The sequence below is a fragment of the Balaenoptera physalus genome (assembly GCF_965194825.1).
Source record: "Balaenoptera physalus genome assembly, chromosome: 3".
NCBI lineage: Eukaryota > Metazoa > Chordata > Mammalia > Artiodactyla > Balaenopteridae > Balaenoptera > Balaenoptera physalus.
The window spans coordinates 19,275,109-19,297,129 of record NC_138890.1 but is presented as its reverse complement, the minus strand read 5'-3'; the positions used below and the strand labels follow the sequence as shown (position 1 = coordinate 19,297,129).

The following is a 22,021-nucleotide window of genomic DNA, read 5'->3' as shown; positions in this document are numbered from 1 at the left end:
GACTTACCATAAAGTTACAGTAATCAAGACTGTGGTATTGGCAAAAGAACACATAAATAGATCTATGAAACAGAGCCCAGAAATAGACCCACATAAATACAATCAACTGATCTTTGACAAAGGAGCAAAGGCAATACCATGGAGAAAACTCATTTCAACAAATGGTGCTGGAACAACCACACATCCACAAGCCAAAAAAAATAATAATCTAACATTACACTCTTCATAAAAATTAACTCAAAATAGATCATACAGCTAAATATAAAACACAAAACCATAAAACTCCTAAAAGATAACACAGGAGAAAATCTACATGATTTGAGTTTGCAATGACTTTACAAACACCACCAAAAGCACAATCTGTGAAAGAAATAATTAATAAACTGGACTTTATTAAAATTAATAACTTTTGCTCTATGAAAGACACTGTTAAGAGAATGAGAAGACAAGCCACAGACTGGGAGAAAACGCTTGCAAAGACATAGCTGATAAGGAACTGTTATCTAACTTATACAAAGAACTCTTAAAACAAGAAAACAAACAACCCAATTAAAAAATGGGCAAAAGACCTGAACAGACACTTCACCAAAGAAGATATGCACACAGTAAATAAGCATATGAAAAGATGCTCTTAATCATATGTCATCAGGGAAATAAAAATTAAAATAACATGAGATACCACTACACATACCCATTAGAATGGGCAAAATCCAGAACAATAACAATGTCAAATGCTGGAGAGGATGTAGAGCAATATGAACTCTCATTCATTGCTAGTGGAAATGCAAAATGATACAGCCATTTTGGAAGACAGTTTGGCAGGGTTTTTTTTTTACAAAATTAAACATATTCTCACCATATGATCCAGCAATCGTGCTCCTTGGCATTTACCCAGGAGTTGAAAACTTACATCCACACAAAAACCTGCATGTGGACATTTATAGCAGCTTTATTCATAACTGCTGAAACTTGGAAGTAACCAAGATATCCTTCAGTAGGTGAATGGATAAACTGCGATACATCTAGACAATGGAATATTACTTAGCACTAAAAAGAAATGAACTATCAAGCCATGAAAAGACATGGTGGAACTTAAACGCACATTACTAAGTCAAAGAACCCAATCTAAAAAGTCTACATACTGTTTGATTCCAAGGATGTGGCAATCTGGAAAAGGCAAAACTATAGAGACAGTAAAAAGATCAGCAGTGGTTGCCAGGGGTTCAGGGGGAGCAAAGTAGGAAAGAACAGGCAGAGCACAGAGGATTTTTAGGGCGGTGAAACTACTCTGTATGATATGACAATGGTGGATACGTGTCATTATACATTTGTCTAAACCCCAAAATGTACAACACCAAGAGCGAACCCTAATGTAAACTATGAACTTTGGGTGATAATGACGTGTCAATGTAGGTTCATGGATTGTAACAGATGCACCACTCTGGTGGGGGATGTTGACAGTGGAGGGGTCATGAACTGTACTTTATGTCAAAGGTGCCTGTGAACCGAAAACTGCTCTAAAAAATAGTCTAGTAAAAAAAAAATTAAAAATCAGCAGTTGCTAGGGGCTGAAAGTGGGGGGAGGGTCTGCGTACAATGGAGCAAGGGGAAGTTTTCTGGGGGGATGAAACCATTCTATATTGTAATTGTGATGGTGGTTACACGACTGTCTGTCTGTACTTGTAAAAGAATGGTACAACAGTAAGGGACTGAACTCACTGTACTTTATTTTTAAAAGTGATTCTGAGACAAATACGGAAATACTCAAATTCAGAGAATAAATCTCTCTGAAAGAAAAATTAAAGCAAGGGATCAGAACAAATACTAAAATTATAATCCAAGGAAACTTTCCTGAAATTAAAAGAGAAAATATTCAAACTACACATTGAAAGAGCATATTATACCTGAGAATATCAAGGCAGAACAACCTATACCAAAATATATTCAAGTAAAATTACTGATTTTAAGGGGAAAAAATCCTTTGGGCAAATAACTAATAATGAAAAAAAATTAGACTGTCATCAAGTCTACAGCAAAACTGGAGTGACATATTTAAGACACTTAAGGAAAGAATTCACATTTCCTTATTCCCAAGGAATTTCATTAAACCAAACTGACTCTCAAATATAAACTCTCAAATGAGTTTCTTGCAAGTTGTTATCAACTTGCAAGAAACTCAGAATATTGTTCCCATGAGCCCTTTCTAAGGAAACATCTAGAGAACAAGCTTCCAGAAAACCAAAATAGGAGGTACTGAATATAGAGTTACTTGCAAAACTAATTCTAAATAGGAGGGTTTATGCAAGTTAAATGGGAAAGCTGATAGTATGTAATGGCTACATACTATGACAATGTAGATTGAGTACACCTATTTAATTGGGGGGATAAAACTCATATTACTGGTGGTATTGTAAGATTACTATGTGTGTAATATGGGATAAAGCAATTAAGTAATTATGGGATACTCAAACTCCAGCATCCCATGACCCTGAGAACTAGGACTCTCGGTATGAAAGAAGATATAGATGTAATTATAAAAAAGGTTAGTTAAAACTCCTGTTATTCTGAATTTGAGTCAAAAATAGTATATTTTCTTAAGATATTTTAATTTTAAATATACAAATATATTTTATAGCTTTAAAGATATTTTATCATAAAAGTACGTATATATTTTTTATACCTTTCATCATAAATGTATATAACCACATACATATATGTCAAATTTCCTAGCACAGTCCAGTGAAAAGACCTACAAACAACGACCAACCCAGTGGCAACGAGCACTCCTGGCAATAGATATTATGGTCTTGAAGTAAAACAACCAATTCTTCCTTGGGAAAAAATGACATACTTCATGTTTGACGCAGGAAATACAAGATGAGGCAAGAAAATCTTGCCATTTAATCTTTCCAGATAGCAAGGAAACCACCAAAGACAACTAAGGTTATGTCAAAGAACCCAGAAGTCATTTAAAGAATCTCTCCCATTTGCCAACAACAGGACAATTTTAAGCAACAAAGTAAGAGTAATCATGACAACTCATGGCATATGTTTGAAACCAAATATACTAGTTAATAATGATACTTTAAAAATCTAACTGGTCACCCTCAAAGGACAATAGTTTATCCTGAAAACTAGTAAATAAAAGGAAAGAAATAAGCATTCTTTTCTGCCTTTCCTATACAAACTGTACCTTGAGTAATCAATTAGTAAATGAGGGAGTAAATCAACAATACTCCAATATAAAATAAAAATTAAATTTTAAAAAAATGAAGGAAAGTATCTCTTTACAGATGCAGCTCACTTAATTTAAAAAAAGACAGAATATCGCTATTTTGCAACCCTCAAAGAATTAATGGCTCTAGGCACTGCACTGAACATCAGTAGGAAAGGCGGCCTTTTTACCTTATGTGCCTCCTGAAGTAAAAGGACAATACCACATACACAACACAACCTTCAGTCCTGTCAAGGGTCTTAAATTCTGAGTCTGATCAAGCCTCTGCATCCTGCTGCCCGTATGGATGAGAAACATGTTGAAATGCATGCAGCACAATATAGACTGTGGAGTAACAACAGGTCAAACTGCTCAGGTTCAACAGATAAATTGTAAAGAAAAGGATGGAGGGGGAACATGTAAACTAAGACATATCAAATAAAAAAGGGGGGGACTAAACTAAAATGCTTAGGTGTACATAACTTGGTGTTAAAACTATAAGGAAACAAAAGAAGTGATTACTATAAAAGTCAGGGTAACAGTTACTTTTGGGGAGCAGGGAAGGACTTGTGATTGGCTGTGGTGTGGAAGGGGTTCTGGGATAAGTGAAAAACTTCTAATTCTTGACCTGCGTATCATAAGGCTTCTGGCCTTATAATAATTCACTAATATATCTGTGTGGTTTTCTTGAGGATTTTTTTTTTTTTTTTTTTTTTTTTGACCGCAGCACGCAGCTTTGTGGGGGGAATCTTCATTCCCCAAACAGGGACTGAACCCGGGCCCTCGGCAGTGAGAGCTCAGAGTCCTAACCACTGGACAGCCAGGGAATTCCCAGTTTTCTTTATCTCTGTTTCATTTTACAATAAACAAGGCTTTCTTTAAAAAGTAAATGATTAATAGTAATTTGGCTTATCTGGTTACCTCCAAATGGCACAAGGATCTAACCACCCATCTCCCTAGAACCAGAAGAGTATATTAGATTACTGCAGGTCCAGGATTCAATGACCTCAGATCCCTGGAACTTTGTATCACAGGATCTGAAGGAACTGATGCTAGAGCATATTCATGAAATAACTGTCTTAGCGTGAAATGAATTCAGCCTTGAAAATTTCTACACACAGGAGTTTATGTATGAGGGATTGACTTAAGACAATAAAGTGGCCTTCCTGATAGTGGCTTTGTTAATTATAAGGTCTTGTTCCACAGATCTATTCAATCAATAGTTTATCCTCCATGATACTTGGTAAAGATAAGACTTTGTTAAGAATGTTACTTTAGAGGAATCTTTCCTCTTCCTTCCTATCTTGTACACAGATTTCTTCCCAAAGTTTAGAGTAAGCAGAGAACAGTGACTCAAAATTGCCAAGGAGTTGCCAACATGAGGTAGAGGGAGGAGAGAGTGAAGAACCCCCTTAACCTCAGACATACAATCTCACTGACCTAAGTGAGCACTTTCTAGATTACCCAAACTTTCTAGAAGCAAAGGACTTGTAATTCAAAAACTGCTAATACAGACTGAAAAAAAGAAAAATATAGTTAAATACCAATCCGGCAGAAATTAAAAGGGGAAGTTGGAGTGGTGACCGCCTGTGCTTCAAAGGCTCCCCTGACACAGAAAATCAAATTTGACAGGAGAGGCAAAAGAAGAGAGAAATTTCACTCTCCATCACACCATACCAGCTCTCCAAAAATCGAAGAGGGAGAAAAGGAGAGACCCATGTGGGCACCGACCTCTACTATGGCTGCAGAGGAGGGTGTTTAGGTTTACTCAACAGATTAATCAGAACTCTTGAGCTGACAAGGGAGAAATACTATCATCATTACTTCCTTTTTGCTTTCTGTATAGCACCCTTCTGCTTAGACTTGGCAGTTATATTTTGTCTATTAGTTATTTACACTGGTATATTCCCTTCTTCTCACTCCCTAATATGCCATAAGCTTCAGAATGAAAGGGAATATGTTTTTTTCATCTATATATTTTCCATATGCCTAGTATAGCACCTGGCAAAATGTTTTACACATAGCATATACTCAGTATGTTTGCTGCATTAAATTAAAAAAAAAAAAAATCAAGGGCAGTCAGGTGAAAGAAGAGAAAACTTGCTCTGTATTATTTCAGAAGGCAAAAACCAAGACAAACTAGAAGGAAAGTATGGGGAGGCCAACATGAACACAAACTTTCTTTAGCACTGGTTGCCTTGAGAAGTAATAATGTCCCTTTGCCACTTTTGAAGACTACATTAAAGGTAGAAGGGAACTTTGAGAGCTGCTCCAATCGCTTTTAAGATTTTGTTTCTGAATAAGGCTTTCCCCAGAGACTAAGACTGAAAAGCAAATGAAGAAAATAAGGAGAAACAAATCTATCCCAGAACCTATACTAGAACCGGCATTTCCCACCTCATTGGAAACCTGTAATTTGATAATGTAAAAGCTCTATCCTACTTTATTAGAGAATTAAGTATCAGAACAAACCTTTGTACACTAGGCATTTCACATGTGTTATTTTCATTCCATCCTTGATATTATTATCCCCATTTTATAAAAGGACACTGATAGTGAGAGAATAAGCAATGAATGGGTTTTGAACTTTGATTCAAACCATGTTCTTTCTACTGAACCTTCCAGCTTCTAAGATAAATTAGCACTGGTAAAATACAACACTGCTTTCCTTGTGTATTAGCATTAGAAAACAATTTTCTACCATATCTTAACTTCCATACCATAAATTTTTGCTTGCATGTCTTACCACTTATTTCAAGCTCCACCCAATGTGATTTCTTTCCATTTGCTGCTTCCTCAGAGGACATAATTGTGTACATCCTCCGAGGGTCAGGGGGCTCATATTTTTCTTTGGGCATGCCTGTTGAATTAAGAAAAGAAACCAATCAATACTCAGAAGAATCAAATAACTGAAAATAACATCTTTTTAAAAAGTAGACACCCATATTATATCTCTAAACACAATTTCCCACTAAAAGGAACTAGGAGCTCCTTGGAGAAATGGAGGATTTCAGGTCTGAGATCGGAAAAATACAAACAAGCCTGGACACTAAGAAAGATGCTGTGGCTGTGAAGGACACAGGAGCCAGCTTGTAGCGGTCCCACTGGCCACAGATATGACAATCTGAACATCAGAAGAAAGACTACGAGTCATTTCAAACTGCATGAATCCAAAACTTTAACAGGAAAAAAAAAACAACAACAACAACAACAAAATGCAGTCACCCGAAAATTGGAAAATAAAGGGAAAGAATCAAGCATTTATCCTGCATTTCTGGCAGAAACTAGATGAGGAAATGTTCTTAACAGAATTCTAGCTAATAAATGTAAAAAGAGTTACATAATTAGAAAAAACACTATTTCACAATCTCCAATGAAAAAATGGATGACCATCCGTGGTTAATAAAAGCATCAGGTGAAAAAAGTCCAATGAAAAAATTTTAAATAGATCAGGCTGTAAGAGCTCAACCCAAGGATCGAGCTCAGTATTAGGACAACTAGACTTAACATGCCAACACTATGTATGCTCTTGCCCCTTCATCCAAAAAATTAAAAGTAAAATTGAACCTGAATCAAATCAGCCTCTCTAGATCTGGTACCAGTTTACACTAAGTAAGGGAGACAGAGGAACATGTTAAAAATAACACGAGACACAACAATGTGAATATACTTAACACTACTGAACTGTACACTTAAAATGATTATTAAGATAGTAAATTTTGTTATAATTTTACCATGATTAAAAAATTTTTTCTTAATTTAAAATAATGCCACAAGAATACAGCCAGCCAGACACAGACCATGGAAAGTTCAACATGACAGAAGACCCAGTTTCTTCCACAAATGAATGACATGAAAAAGGGGGAGTAAGAGGAAGTTGATATTAAATGACTTAAGAGGCACAACAATCAAGTGCAATGTATAGACCTTGTTTGGGTCTGATCTGACCAAATCAAGTGTAAAAAACATTTTTGAGAATTGGACAAATTTGAAGAAGAACTAAACCTAAGTTGATATTGGGACTATTGTTCATTTTGCTTGTGGTTATTTTTAAAATGCTTATTCTTATAGACACATTCTGAAATATTCAGGTGAAATGAAATCTCACTTCCTTGCATATTCTCCCAAACTCCTTGGCCCAGTCTCACTTCACCTTATGTGTTTGGATGAGCCATAATCTGCTCTAACCAAGTCTCCACCTCCTCTGGATACCTACACAGCTAAACAAAGCTGGAGAAAAACCTAGCATCATGTGAATTTAAAGTAAGCCAGTCAGCAATCACTTACGTCAAATGGACTTACTGTTGAACGGGTCCGAGGTTTTAGTTTTACAAGAAGAAAAGAGTTATGGAGATGGATGATGGCGATGGCTGCACAACATTATGAATGTATTTAATACCACTGAATGTTACACTTAAAAATGGTTAAGATGGTAAATTTTACATTATGTATATTTTCTACAATAAAAAAAATGGAAAAAAGTTAAAGCAACTTTCATTATGCTATGCTGCTCCTCTAATGATGAGAAGTAGAGCTATCTTTCAAACATAGAAATGGTTTTGACCATGTAGTCAAAACACAGAAGGAGATAAGTAATCCTAAAAAGCTTTTTGAAGAAGGTAAAAATATAAATGGTGAGACTAATCATCTGCACAAGAAACAGCACATTTTTTTGTTTTCTCAAATATTGTTAATAAAACTGCTCTCCTACATGTTAATTTCTCCAAAACAGAAATACAGTGCCTGAAGTTTTTAGACTAATACAAAAAATACCTAACAGAGAGAGCTACACAGTCAAGAACTGTTCCTGTTCCATCTAGAGGACAATCTGGTGAAGCAAGTGCCCATTCTGAATCATATGAATATACCAATAATAACAGAATGCTGTGTAAGGCTACCAGAGCTTGATGACAACATCCCTTAAGATTCCTTAAGATCACCCAAATGCCACTATTCTGACTAGATTTTACTTACGACCGAGTGATCTTCAATGGCTTTTCCAAACAGAATTTAATAATGGTAAGCTGCTCTCTCCAGCTGAGGTTAGTATTTTGAGTTACTATTAATTATTAATCATTTAACTTCTTAGTGAAAGTTCAGAAGTCTGATTTAGCACTCTCATGTGAGCTTATTTAGTGTGAATCAATGTCCGGAATTTGATCACGCTTCAGAGAATAAATAAAAGTATTACTGAACTGAAATCTGAAATCCAAGCCCTAGACCTGGGGTCATTCCATCAAAGAGTCATGATTTCTGCCTAAGCAGCCAACCACTCCCTCTCTTGGTTTTCATGACATATGATGTGTTGCCTTAAAATTTAAGAGACAGCTCATTACTTGAAAGCAGTGAGATCATCTTATTTTCCGAATCCCTGACAGTGCAGATTAGGAAGTGGGGGGAAAAAAGAATATGATAGAATAAAAGAAACGGCAGCAAACTGGACAATCAAGCCCTTCTGAGGAGCATATCTGCCCAGTGAGCAACCCCACCCATTTTTCTTAGAGTCCAACTGAACATAGTATTGGAAACTAGGTAGAGAAAAGGATATAAGAATACAAACAGGGGCTTCCCTGGTGGCGCAGTGGTTGAGAATCTGCCTGCCGGTGCAGGGGACAGGGGTTCGAGCCCTGGTCTGGGAAGATCCCACATGCCACGGAGCAACTGGGCCCGTGAGCCACAATTGCTGAGCCTGCGCGTCTGGAGCCTGTGCTCCGCAACAAGAGAGGCCGCGATAGTGAGAGGCCCGCGCACCGCAATGAAGAGTGGCCCCCACTTGCCACAACTGGAGAAAGCCCTCGCACAGAAACGGAGACCCAACACAGCCATAAATAAATAAATAAAGACTTTCTTAAAAAAAAAAAAAAGAATACAAACAATTTAGGATTTTTCCCAAGGCTTGAAATCAACAAGCAGATCTTACTCTCTAAAAAATACAGTATGTCACTGCAGATTACTATCTAAAAAGAATAAAACGTTTCCAAAATAGGCTTGAAAACTGTCAAGTAGAATTAAAAGACTTTTAAGAAATAGCTAGGCCAGAGTCAGCAGGTCTACAGCCCCTGACTAGTCAATCTCTAACTCCTCCAATCCAGTGCCAAACATCACTACTGATCCTGGCAGCATAAAATCTGTCCCTGATCTAGATCTCAGAGAAACGGTTTTTCAGTATCTTAGAATAATTATTTACCTTAAAGAAATACAGGACATTATTTACCAGCATAGAAAGATATGCTTTCATTATTAAACATTTTATGAAATGGCTTAAAAAATACACAGGGGAGGGGGGTGAGAGGGAAGAAGCAGGGGGGCGCAGGGCAGGGGAGAGACCATAAGTGCAAGTCAGCCACCATTTGAGGCAGCTTTTAAACTAAGAAAACTGGTACTAAATAGAAAGATTTAAGTCTTTATCCTTTCAGTGGGTACTGTATTTCAGAGTCATCAAATAGCTCCAGGTGAAAAAAAGTCCTATTTTACAAAAGAATAAATGAAGAATGAAAGAATTAATAAAAAACAAAAACAACATCATTTCATAATTCCTAATGAGCCTTTTTAAAACAAAGATTTATAAACTGGGTTAAAACCATTAGATGAATCATTGGCACTGGCATAATGCTAAGGTTAACACCACCACCCAGATTGTTTTTTGATTATAAGGTAGAAAATGTTCAAGAGAGGAATAAACTGTTACCCCCTTCATCAATCTTCCCAACACTAATGGGGGTAGAACCAGATACTGTGGGTCTTCGGATCTGACAGAATATGAAATACACACCAACAATGTTTACCTTGATTAAGAACTAGAGGAACTAGCCAGATGACACCAAAGAAGCAACTGGAATGCAGGACTTTCTGCAGGGTAACTGGTCTGCTACCTTTAACAAGCTGGTGTCAGGACTATTCTAGACTTAAAGAGAATTAAGGGATATATAGAATGAGATGCAATGAATGGTCCCTATATAGGATCCACAAATCTGCAACAAAGGACATTCTGTGGACTGTTGGAGAAACATTTAATACCTAGTTCACATTTTGAAATATTAATGAATTATTATGAGATCATGTTATTTTGGCAATGAACAAAAACGCGTTTCTTGTTAAAAGGCACTCTGAAGTTAAATAATTTATTTAAATTGTATTGGCCAGATTTTTTTCCAAGGGAAATGAGGCTCAGTTACAGCCAATCTTAACTGACAAGATAAAATGCTAAATTCCTCTTTTCCTTTCCTCGCTTGTTACACATTCTCCTCCATTCTTGGTGCTTTACTTCTTTCACATACACAAAGGAGAAAAAAAGGAAAGGCGCAGAGGAAAGGAAGGGAGGGGAGAAGGAAGAAATAAACTCATGCGCAGAAAAATCCTTTTATTTGATGATCGGGAGCCTCACAGAGCTACAAGTTATGGAATATATGAAAAGGTAGTGCCACTAGCCTTGGTGCCAATTTACTTCTTCCTATCCAAATTTTCACTACGTCTTACCCAATTTTTCACTAAATCCCACTGATTTTTACCTCTTCAGGACTTCTAAACCTGTCTTCTCCATTTTCACAGCTACTGAAGTTAATTTACACCCTCATTTCTCAGCTACAACTTTTAAACAACCTTCTCTATACCTTCCTGATAGATGCCTGCTCATGTCACTCTCCTGCTTAAAAATCTAAGATGGCCTTTTCTGCCTACCTAGCTAAAGCCCTAACTTCAAAGTCCTTTACAATCTGGATTTAGGCAACTATTTTCTCACTCATCTTCAGCCACTGACACACAAGTCACCCCATAAAAATCCTAAATTAATCAAAGCAAACCTACTTCTAAGACATAGTCTTTCAATAACACATGCTAATCCCTTCACCAAAGGGAACCTTCACCCTCAATTCCTACTCACCCCCTTCACGGCAACTCAGGTTAGATGTCAGAGTCCCTGTAAGCCCTTCCCAACAAAGGCACAAGTTCACTACTCTTTCCTCTGCACACCATACACTTACTACAGCATCTATCACCCCAGTTTGTATCTCCCAGTGTCTTGTGTAAGACCTAGCACGTTGTACTAATAAACTGGTCTAAACATTCTTTCCTTCATGAATCAAGATCAGGTTTTCAAAGAAAAATCCAAAAAAAGCAATTCAATACATCCGAATCATGCTCCCTTAAGGGAGCTTTCTTTACAGAATCATTCATTCAACAAATATTTACTAAGCACCTTCTGCCTCTATGTGCCAAGCACTCTGCCAGGTTCTGGGAATAAAGAATAAATAGGAAATACGTACATGATCTTGGATCTTAATCTACTGGGGAGTGCAAACAAAAATCTTACGATGATGTAATCACACTACAACCCTTTTTACAAACATCACTCTAATTTAGGACTTCTTCCCTACCCATCACAAACACAGGAGTTTATCATTCCCTGCTTTGAGCTATTCTGAACCTTGAAGATATTTCTAATGTTATATTCTTTAATCCCACCTTAATTTTTTTTGACATGTCTCATTCACCTACTCTAATATAGGCTCTTTGCACTTACATTTTAAATATTTTTATATTTTCAGAGCCTGGCAAATAGTGTTTGGTGAATACTTATAAGAATTCAAGGGGATAAGCTGGGACAGTAAAAAAAGCAAACATTTTGTAAGAGACAAGTATGCTAACAGAACAGTGCCCATGTTACCAGGAGTAAGAAAAACTAACATAGGCCTCTAATCTTGAAGGCAAAATCTAGAGAAACCAGACAGAAAGGACCTAAGTGACCAAAGGCTGAGAATATTCGTTCTAGGATAGGCTGGGATATGAAGCAAAGGGACAAACTTAAAGGTAAAACTGTATAAACATAATCTTAGTGATACGCTATGGCAAAATAAGAGCAAACCTCAGACAGGTGGGGGTAATGGCAAAACTGTGTTGGAGTGCCTATCTGCCATACTCTGCACTAGGCACATAAGAGCTAACATGTTTTGAGCACTCACCAACTGGCAGGCCCTTCACATACATTATCTCATTTAACCCTCAGGACTCCTATGAGTAAATACTATTGTATTATTCTCCATACATAAAGAAAGAACGGTCCAGAAAATGAGTCATTTACCTGAGATCACAGAGATCCTACTGGCACAACTGTGATTTTAACCCAAGTCTGATCCAAAAGTCTATGTTTTCAAGCACTATGCAATAATTTACCGGTGATTACCTTGATTTAATTCTCATAGCGATCCATGAAGTAGACACTATCCTCATTTTATTTTGGATGAGGAAACTGAGACTCTGAGTTTAAATAACTTGCCCAAGGTTGCACACACTTAGTAAGTAGTAGAGCTAGGATTTGAACCTGGGACAATCTAGCTGCAAAGCTGTACTCTCTAACACCAATGCCTCACACAAGTCTAGAATTCTGTCACTGATGAAACCAAGATCTTGTGTTCATTCTCCAAATATTATGTTGCTAAGACCATGAGCCCCTGAGTTTCCCTCTCAGATGTACCATCTTTCCAAACTACTCTTCACCTGTATTCTCTACTCCCAAACTCTGCCTAATACTTAACACAGCAGACCTCAAATGCTATCCTCTCAGGACCCTTATACTCAAGTACCTCAAAGACCTTTCAATTGTGTGGGTTATATCTATCAATATTTACCATACTAGAAATTACAAATAAGGAATTTTAAAATATGTATTAACTCATTAAATATAATAAACCTATCACATGTTAACATTTTTATGAAAAGTAACTACTTTCAAAAACAAAGTAAAATTTTGTGAGAATGACACTGTCTTACATTTTTGCAAATCTTTAAGGTCTGACATGCTAGAAGACAGCTGGATTCACCTATCTGCTCTGAATTCAATTCATCAGATATTACACATCATTTTGTCAGTCTCTGGAAAACTCCACTGTATACGCATAAGAGGAAGAGAATGAAAAAGGCAAATAATCGTGTAATATTTCTAAGAACTTAAGGTTTCTGTAGCCACCTCCTCCTGCCTCCCAAAATCTCAATTCCTTAAATCCTTTTCTCAAGTAGAATAAGAATAAATTTAAGTCCATATTGGTTTAACTAAAATTTCCAATCAATAAGACCTCTGCGAAAAAAGATTTTAAAATTATGATAAAATATTCCTCCAAAACAGAGTCAAACAGCAGATGTAGTAGTTAGTCTAAGCTCTAAAAGAAGACCGGCATACCAATCTGCATCCGCAGTGCCCAGCCAATAACCAACAGCCCATAAGAGTTTACTAGACTGCTGTTAAAATGCAATTCTAATCATGTGCCTGTGCCTAATAACACAAGTGAATATAAAATACAGTCAGAGAGAAGCCTGAGTGTACTGCAACACCACAGGAAACTACCAATTTTGAAGGTAAAAAATGGTCAAATACTAGCAATTTCATTCAACTCAATAAATTAACTCAAAATATAACTATAAAGATACACTAAGTATAGGTCATCCACAAATTTCAACTTAAAACACAAATACTTCTTAGCTTAAAATTTTTAATTTCTGTATTTTAAGTCAAATATAAAGTATAGAACAAAAGAACATATTAGGACAATTATGATTTATGATCTAGCCAGCAAAGCTGAGGGCCCACTAACATTAAGTCAAACCATGATTTGTGTGATGAAACATCACCGAGATCAAAAAGGAAAGGAGAGGGAGCCATCGATATTAAATCTGTTCTCTTAGTATGAGACAAGCAACCGTCTAGTTTACACCTCCAGCAATGATGGCTGCCAACAGAAATCTTTTCATTTCTTTCTTATCTTTTGACAGTTTCCATAATCTATTTGCTCCTCCCACTCTTACAATCGCAGTATTCTAGCTACCCCTATCTAGTTGGAATTTTGGCTTTTTGAGGCATTCAACATTTATTGTAGCTGCTAATTCATGTATACAATCATTTTGGGAAGTTCTAACATAGTAGCAATCAGTTTTGACCCACTAGTCTTTTTTTCCCCTAAAAACTAAGAAAGAAAATTATTCATGAAATGCTGACCTTATAAATCATCAAGAAGCCTTTAACAACTCCAAAATATTTCTCTCACAAGGGCTTAAATGAACTCTCTGACCCCAGTTTCTTGACCCCGCCCCCTTCATCCAGCCTTCACATTTTTACTATGTCGCCTGAAAAACTATGTCACACACACAATTCCCCACCCCATCCACCTAAACTCTCAATGAATCCCTATTATATACAAACGAAAGTCTCAACACTTTAAGAAAAAGCCTATGACTATTCACAGACTGTTTCTGGCCACTCCTCCTGTCCCTTTCATCTTTGCATCCTATGATTCATAGCCCAAGTTGTATGTAACTTGACTTTGCACATGTTCTTTCTTCTCACTAAAAGGTCCTACTCAGTCTAACAAACCTCTATTCAACCTTCAAAGCTAAGCTCAAAGACCTCTGAGATGACTCCCTCAAGTTTCCCAAGCAGAATTAGTTGCTCCTTCTTTAGCATGCCCCAAATGCTTTGTGTATTCCTCATTAGTATATAACCTGATGAGCACTTTATTGGTTCATTTGTTTTTCTCTCCATACCATTATAAACCCATTTAGAATAAAAGAGCATAAGCCCTATTAGAGGAGCAAGTCTATAATGGTGCCTGACACATGGGTGTTTCCAGTATTTTTGGAACTGAGTTTTAGCCCTATTTTAAAATGCTGTGTTCAAGTATAATCAGTTCTGCTGTATCACTTATTCTGAAAATAATCTGTTCCAACGTAACTGATATATTAGAAAATTTGAGCTTAACACAAAATTCCCATTTGCTTATGTGTGATTTTGTCTGTGAAAAAAACTAGATGAAGGTAGAAACCTGCCCCCAGCTGAACTGAGCTGCATAGAAATACACACACCTTAAAACACCTACCAGCTACATCAGTTCACTCTGTGTGTGTGCACATGAGCTGAGCCACACCCACCCACCTCTGGTGTTATTATACCATTCCATTTGATTTCAGGTAACCCTCCTTCTACCACTGTACAGTAACTCACAAGCAGCAACCTTTCTGATGCCCATTAACACAAGCAAACCAGGTCTTTTTCAAGGTAAAGTGACACATTTATTGTAGTATTTATGTATACCATAACCATTTAACATGTGTAAAACTATGCTACCATTTTTACCAGGTTCCTTTTTATTAAAATAAGTCACTGACAAAATTTTGAGTGTTGTGCCTTAGTTCCACTTTTCCCAAAAGGCCTGTAGTTTTTACTGCACAATTTTCCATATCATAGTGATTTTTAGGAACCTATATGTTGCTTTACAGCAGAACTGACTATATAAATTAACAGCTGTATGAGGAGTTCTTAGGTTTTAAGAAATTTTCAATATTTCAATTCCAATAATACACAGGAGAGAAAACTCTGCCCTCTCCCCAATTTCACAAAATGTTTACAGTCCGTATCCTCACAGACCATCAGGATAGCCATAACCGTTAAGCTTGGTGGCTCTCACTTCTGGTGAGCAGAGAGTTGATTTTTCCAGCTTAAGCTCTACAGTCTGCCTAAGCCTAACTCAGAAGACAAGTTCTGAATGCCTGAACTTTCACATGTACCATTATATGGGTTTCATTTCTTTTATTGCTCTTAACTTTTTTCCAAAACATTTTGATTTTAAATTACCCTGTATTATAGAGCAATTGAACCGAGCCCTCAAGCCCACTATAAAATGGATCAGACACAAAAGACCCTATATCCAAGTTTAAAATAGATTCGGAGTCACTAACTCCATAGTATCTCAAAAGTGACTTTTTTATATGTATGGATCCACTTAATTCTCCGCACTGATGCCCAAATGATCTCTAAATCACCTTGTTCCCCTATGAAAAATATTTTGGCTCTCTCTTTTGCTATAGGATAAAGATACAAACCTCACTTTTAGCTTAGTAAGTATGGTTCTTCAAAATCTAGGATGGACACACCTTTGCAGGCTCGTCTCCAGTCACTCTCCCTGTTTCAGTAACACATCGATATTGGCCTTACCCCAACACTTGGCACCTCAGTGCACCCACAGTTCCTTTTGTCTGAAATGACCCCATCTCTCCAGTTTGACAAACACCTATTCCGTGCTATTTTCTGTAAACTGCTCCCACACATTCTACAAATTTCATCATTCTCTCCTGTTCTCCCCACAGCACTCTGTACACCTACTAAGACTACAGCAACAAGAAAACAGCAAATGAGTGTTATTCATTTTTTAATTCCCAGGGTCCAACACTATGTCCAGCATATACTATTCCTTGCACATAACTTATCAAGAAAATAAAAATGGATGAGGGAGAGGTAAAGCCCAGAGAAGGGTGAGATTAAGGCAGTCTAAATGAGTCCCCATCTTACATGCAAATAAACACTTTAAAAGCAGCTTCCCAACCAGTATACCTTCCATATGGGAAAGTTACAAGTGTGCTGAAGAGGGCCCTCACCTCTCATGGCCCAAAGGCTACAGCTGTGAGCAACCATGACCATTTATTCCAGTATGCCTTACATATATTATCCCTTTCTGTTGCACTATGAGATGAAAAAGGTTTATGCTTTAAATATAAAAAAGGCTAATATGAACATGGTGGAATGCCTACGCATTAACCAAAATGCATTACTTATAAACCATAAGTACAGAAGCAAATGCCTTTATTTGTAGCCAGGACCAAGTTCTGTAACCAACTCATATCTGTTCAAGAGTCTGAAAAGTTTTACTTTGCCACCAAGGTTTAAGAAACCTGAAAATACCTACAGATCAAACAGGCATTCAAAAGAGCTTCCTCATCTATGTTACCATTGATCAAGACACTTCTGAAACTATGCAAAATCTTCTGAGTCTCACAGGAAACTTTGTCTTTTGTCACATCCTCGTTTTTTGACCATTTCATTAAGTATCTTATTCACCTACTGAGAACTGACCAGACTCAACTACCTCAAATAACTTCCAGCCATTAAAACGCACTCCGCCCTCCCAAAAAAACTAATCTCCATCAAGTACCTCACTCTCATGTGCTCTCACATTTACACAAAACCTGGTCCTTTCCCTCTTAACTGTAGTATCTTGGGCAAGTCACTTTAACCTTTCTAGGCCTGTTTCCTCAACAGCAGCTATTCAAATATTTTGTTTAAAGGAAGTTGACTGGACTAGATGACTGGTCTAAAAATATTAAGCAATTTTTATTCTAAAAGTCATCACATTCTAAAGACTGCGATAATTGCCCTGATAGCAACTACAAAACAAGTCTTCAAAACCTTTTGATCAATGGACATAGCTCCTAAAGCCTACAAAACTGTTTTGGGATGATAAATTCTAGTGCACTGTGAAAAACACAAAGCGCTATTATATGCCATTTTATTTTTCACTTGTTCATATTCACTCTCTTCCTCTCCAAAATTAAAATCCCCAGACACAAAGAGGCAAGATTCCGCACTACCGCTAATGGGGCAAACCACCTGGAAAACAGGTAAGTATGGGAACTCATGTTCAAGGAGATTATTTAAACATCAGCTTAACACAGTAACAAATCCAAAAAGGACAAGCAAGATGACCATTCACAATGCTGTCATTTGCAGTAACAGTTCAAGAAGAGGTTACAGGTGTTCATTAGCAGGCTCTTAGGAGAAGCTGTAGGAGAAAAAGAGTCAAAAAAAAAATTTCCAAAGAAAATAATGATTGGTGTTTAGAAAAAAAGAAAAGAGATACGATTCAGGTTATTACACAAAACTTCACGTAATTAGAACTATCTCTGAGTCCTCAGCATTATCATAAATCTCTTCATCTGGTGCTAAGGCCTTCTTTAGCCATGTCATTCCCATCCCCCCACCCCCCCAAAAATTTGCGTTAAACTGAATTTTAAATACATTTGGGGGAGGGGGTAAACAGTTGGTTTCCCGCTTTGCGGTAACTCCGAAGTTCCACACTCCACTCCGCGCAATGCCACACCGCCACTTCTCCAAAGTTGCCACCCATCCCAGCCAAGAGTCCCGGACACCAACTCCCCTCCTCCGGGTGACCAGAGCCAGGGTCGACAGCCAGGGCATCCCCCAACCCTGGCGCCCCCGCCCCCGCCGTCAATCAACACCCCCCAGCCCCGGACTCGGCGCGGGGGCGCGGTCCGGGGACCAACTGGATGGCGACAGCCGCGCGTCTAGGGACCCCCAACAGCCACCATCTCCTCCAATCTTCGGGCCCGCTGCACGCAAAACTCAAGGTGCTCTTGCTCGAGTCCCCCCCGCTACGGTCCCGGGGACACGACCGAGAGGGGCCCGTGGGCAGCCAGTGTGGGGAGCAGCGCCCAGCCGGGCCTCGGGCTGGTCTCGCTCACCTCTTGGGGTGCGCCGCCTTCCTCCGCCGCTGCCGCCGCCTCCTCCCTGTGAGTGCAGCGGGGTCTGACCTGTGGAACCACCATACCAGTCCCGCCCGCTGCTGCAGCGCCGCCGTCGCCGCTCCTCTGCCGCCTCAGCCGCCGCTCTTTGTTCTCCCTCCGAGATCCACCGCGTCAGCCGCCCGCTTCAGCCGCCTCGATGGGCCGCCACTACGGCCTCCCGGCCTCTCGGCCTCCGGCCTCGCCCTCCTCGCTGCACCCACTGCTGCCTTCGCCTTCGCGCAGCCGACGCCGCCGCCACCGACGCCGCCGCCTCCTCCTCCTCTGCGCCCCCCTCGTTTTCATTGAAAGCAAACAAGCATCATGGCGGCGGCCGCCGTCCCACCCCCCCCCCTCCGCCCCCCCCACCCCCACCCCACCTCAAGCCTGCGAGCGCCGCGACCGACGCTGCCGCTCCAACATCCCGGCCGCCCATTGGCCGCCGCCGCCGGGCGCGACCATTCAGCATCCGGGGAGGTCGCTCTCCGCTCGTCCCTCTCTTCCCCCACCCCCGCGATGGGGAGCAGTGAGCCGGCCGGGCGCGCACCGGGGTCAGACCTCCCTCTCCTCTTCCCGCTCTCCTCGCTCGTTTCCTGCCTTGTCGCTTCTACTTTCTCTTCTTCTTAATGCTCCTACGCTTTTCAACTAGCTCTTTTTTTTCTTTCTTTCTCTCTTTTTTTGTCTCAGGCTGTTCATTTTTGTTCCTCTCTTCCCTCTGTTTCCTTGATCTTCCTCCTTTCGTTTCGCCTATCAATTACATGGAAACAGGGACAAGCTCTCAGACTTTTGACCCTTAGCCAGTATCCTGAGCTGCCTAAAGACAAGACATTCAGTCGTGAACAGTGGCTTGATTCATCCTGCCTCAGATATGAAGAAAAAACTAATTAGTGGCACTTTTCGGTCCATTAATGGTCATTCAGTCCAGTAAATTCAGGGACAATTCTGGTGGGATCCTAGCCCAGAGTAACTGTCCGCAGCTGTGTTCAAAGAGCAAGATGTTCTATTCAGGTGGAGACTGAAAATGAGCAGAGAAAGGATTGATGATGCTTGCATCAGTGCACATTAGTTGACTGGTGGTCAAGGTCCTGTGCTGGGACCAAGGCAAAGAGATGAATCAGGCCCCGGCCTGCCCTGAGTAAGCTCACAGCCTAGGGACAAGAGATACACCCAACAGACTGTTAAAACCCATTAGAGGTGCATGAGGACAGGCATGGCCTGAGGAAAAAAGAATAGCTGTCCACTCACCTACATGGCAAACTAGGATGGGCTCCTCGCTCTTTCCTGGAAAACCAACTCTGAAGAAATGAGAGTGAAACAGGTTCCAGGAACTAACAATAGCAACAAAATGAGACACCCTCTCTTGCTATACTGGGCTAGAGGATATGGGAAATGGTTGGCTGCTGTTGGGGCAGAGGAGAGCTAGAAGGGCAAGGAAAAGATTGAGACCGTAGGACTCCTGGGCACGGAAGCTTTTCAAACAGTTGCTAATCAGGGAAGGGAGGGGTTGCAGAGACAAGGGAGGAGCAGCCAAGAAATAATAGTGCAGCCTTGGGGCAGGGTCCTGGTACTACCTCAAGGGATACACATAACAGTATCTTTGAGCTCTTTACAGAACTAAAACCCCCAACAAATAGAAGATGTCAGCATTCTTCATTCCAGAGAAGACCACTTGAGGCCAGATTAAAGGAACAAGAGAAGCTCATCAAGAGGTTACCAGAGACCAGATTAAAGGAGTGAATGCCCTGCACACACCCTAATCTTATCAGCAACGCTGCCCTTCAACCATTGCTATAAAACTCCTCACCAAATCCTTCTAGGTTGGGACACACAGTTTTTCAGGGGCACAACCCTGCTGTGTACCCCCTTTGCCTGGCAAACCAATAAAGCTATTCTTTTCCTCTTCACCCAAAACTCCAAGATTCAATTCAGCACCAGTGCACGAAGGCTGAGTTTTCAGCATCAACGGTCCAGTCCTCTAGTGTCAGAGGACGCTAGACAACAGCAGGACAACATGAAAGCCCAGGAAGGGTAGGGGGTTGCTAAGAACAAGTGCAGACTGACTGGCTGCCTTTGGGCATCCCTCCACAGCCTCCAACCCCAGGCTTCCGAATACTGGGGTTGTGCAGCCCCTGTGCTCTACAAAGTGTCACCAGACTGAGGGAGGAGCCAGTGGCACTCTCTGCCCCCCATGTGAATGCTGTGCCCTGGCAACCTGTGCTCCAGCCTGGAGAGAGGGGTGAATTTTTGTAATTCATCTGCCCAGAAGGAGCTACTTTTCGTGATTGGTACCATGTGTATGGGGGCAGGGAAGTCCAGTTGCATAACAAAAAAACTTGCATAGAACCACAAGTTTATTACATCTCATTACTCTAGTGCTCCAGGTCTCACTTGGGGTCTCTCATGCCTCTACTGAGATGGTGGCTGGGGTTAGATTCTGGCACCTCCATGTCCCCAACAAGCCCTCCCTGTGTAGTGTTTTATCCTCCCACTTTTCTTTGTGGCTTCTCTCCAGCAGGTTATCCTGAACATCTTTCATGGCAACCCAGGGCTCCAAGAGAGAGGAAGTGCAAGACCCTTTGAAGAATGTCACTTTCTCTGTACTCTATTGGTCAAAACAGTCACAAGCCCAGTCCAGATTTAAGAGAAGAGGACATAAGCAGTGCAGGAGCTGCATGCACATAAAGGGAAGGAGAAACTTATTTGGGGCCATCTCAGTAGACTAGCTACCACAGAGAAGGAACCAATGGTGGCCCTGCCTTTGCACATCCTGTTCTTTCTGAATATCTGAAGAGAACCCCACCAAATGCCTTTCCAGATCCAGATCAAAGTGCCCCTCATATTAGGCAAGACCTCCCTGTGTAAGTTATAAAACCCAAACTCAAATAGGCTTGACGCAGAAAGAGGTCATTTATGTATTCAGGTATCACATAACTGAAAAGTTCAGGCATCTTAAAATATCAACAAGAATCAATCCAATCTCACTCTTCCACCCTCCACTCAGCTTTCCTCCCCAGTGGCTTCACAAGGGCTGTGCAACCAGGCAGGAAAGATGGCCACTAGCATCTACAGGCTTAGATTCTAACAGCTCCAGCTGCAAATGCATACCTACTTCACTTTATTGTGCTTCACAGATAGCGCATTTTTTACAAATTGAAGGTTTGTGGGAACCCTGCATTAAGCAAGTCTATTGGCATCAGTTTCCATCAGCATTTGCTCACTTCATGTCTCTATGTCATGCTTGATAATTCTCACAATATTTCAAACTTTTTCATTGTTACTATATTTGTTATGGTGATATGTGATCAGTGATCTTTGATGTTACTCTTGTAATTGTTTTGAAGCACCACAAACTGGGCCCACGTAAGACAACAAATTTAATGAGTGTTGTGTGTGTTTTCACTGCTCCACTGACCAGCCTTTCCTCTGTCTTTATACCTCTCTTCAGTCCTCCCTAATCCCTGAGACACAACA

General features: G+C 39.9%; 1 protein-coding gene across 5 annotated transcripts in view; it reads right to left on the bottom strand.

Moving 5' to 3' along the window:
• Positions 1–18,910, bottom strand: part of CNOT6 (CCR4-NOT transcription complex subunit 6) — a 67,158-nt gene extending 48,248 nt beyond the window's left edge. For all 5 annotated transcript variants that reach the window (XM_082453524.1, XM_082453526.1, XM_082453525.1 and 2 more), the window contains exons 1-2: positions 18,512–18,910; positions 5,961–6,074 (exon numbers count right to left, since the gene is read on the bottom strand). In XM_082453524.1, coding sequence (XP_082309650.1) covers positions 5,961–6,072 — 112 coding nt within the window. In that variant the 5' untranslated portion in view covers positions 6,073–6,074; positions 18,512–18,910. The remainder of the gene's footprint in view (positions 1–5,960; positions 6,075–18,511) is intronic.
• Between the last annotated feature and the right edge of the window lie 3,111 nt (positions 18,911–22,021).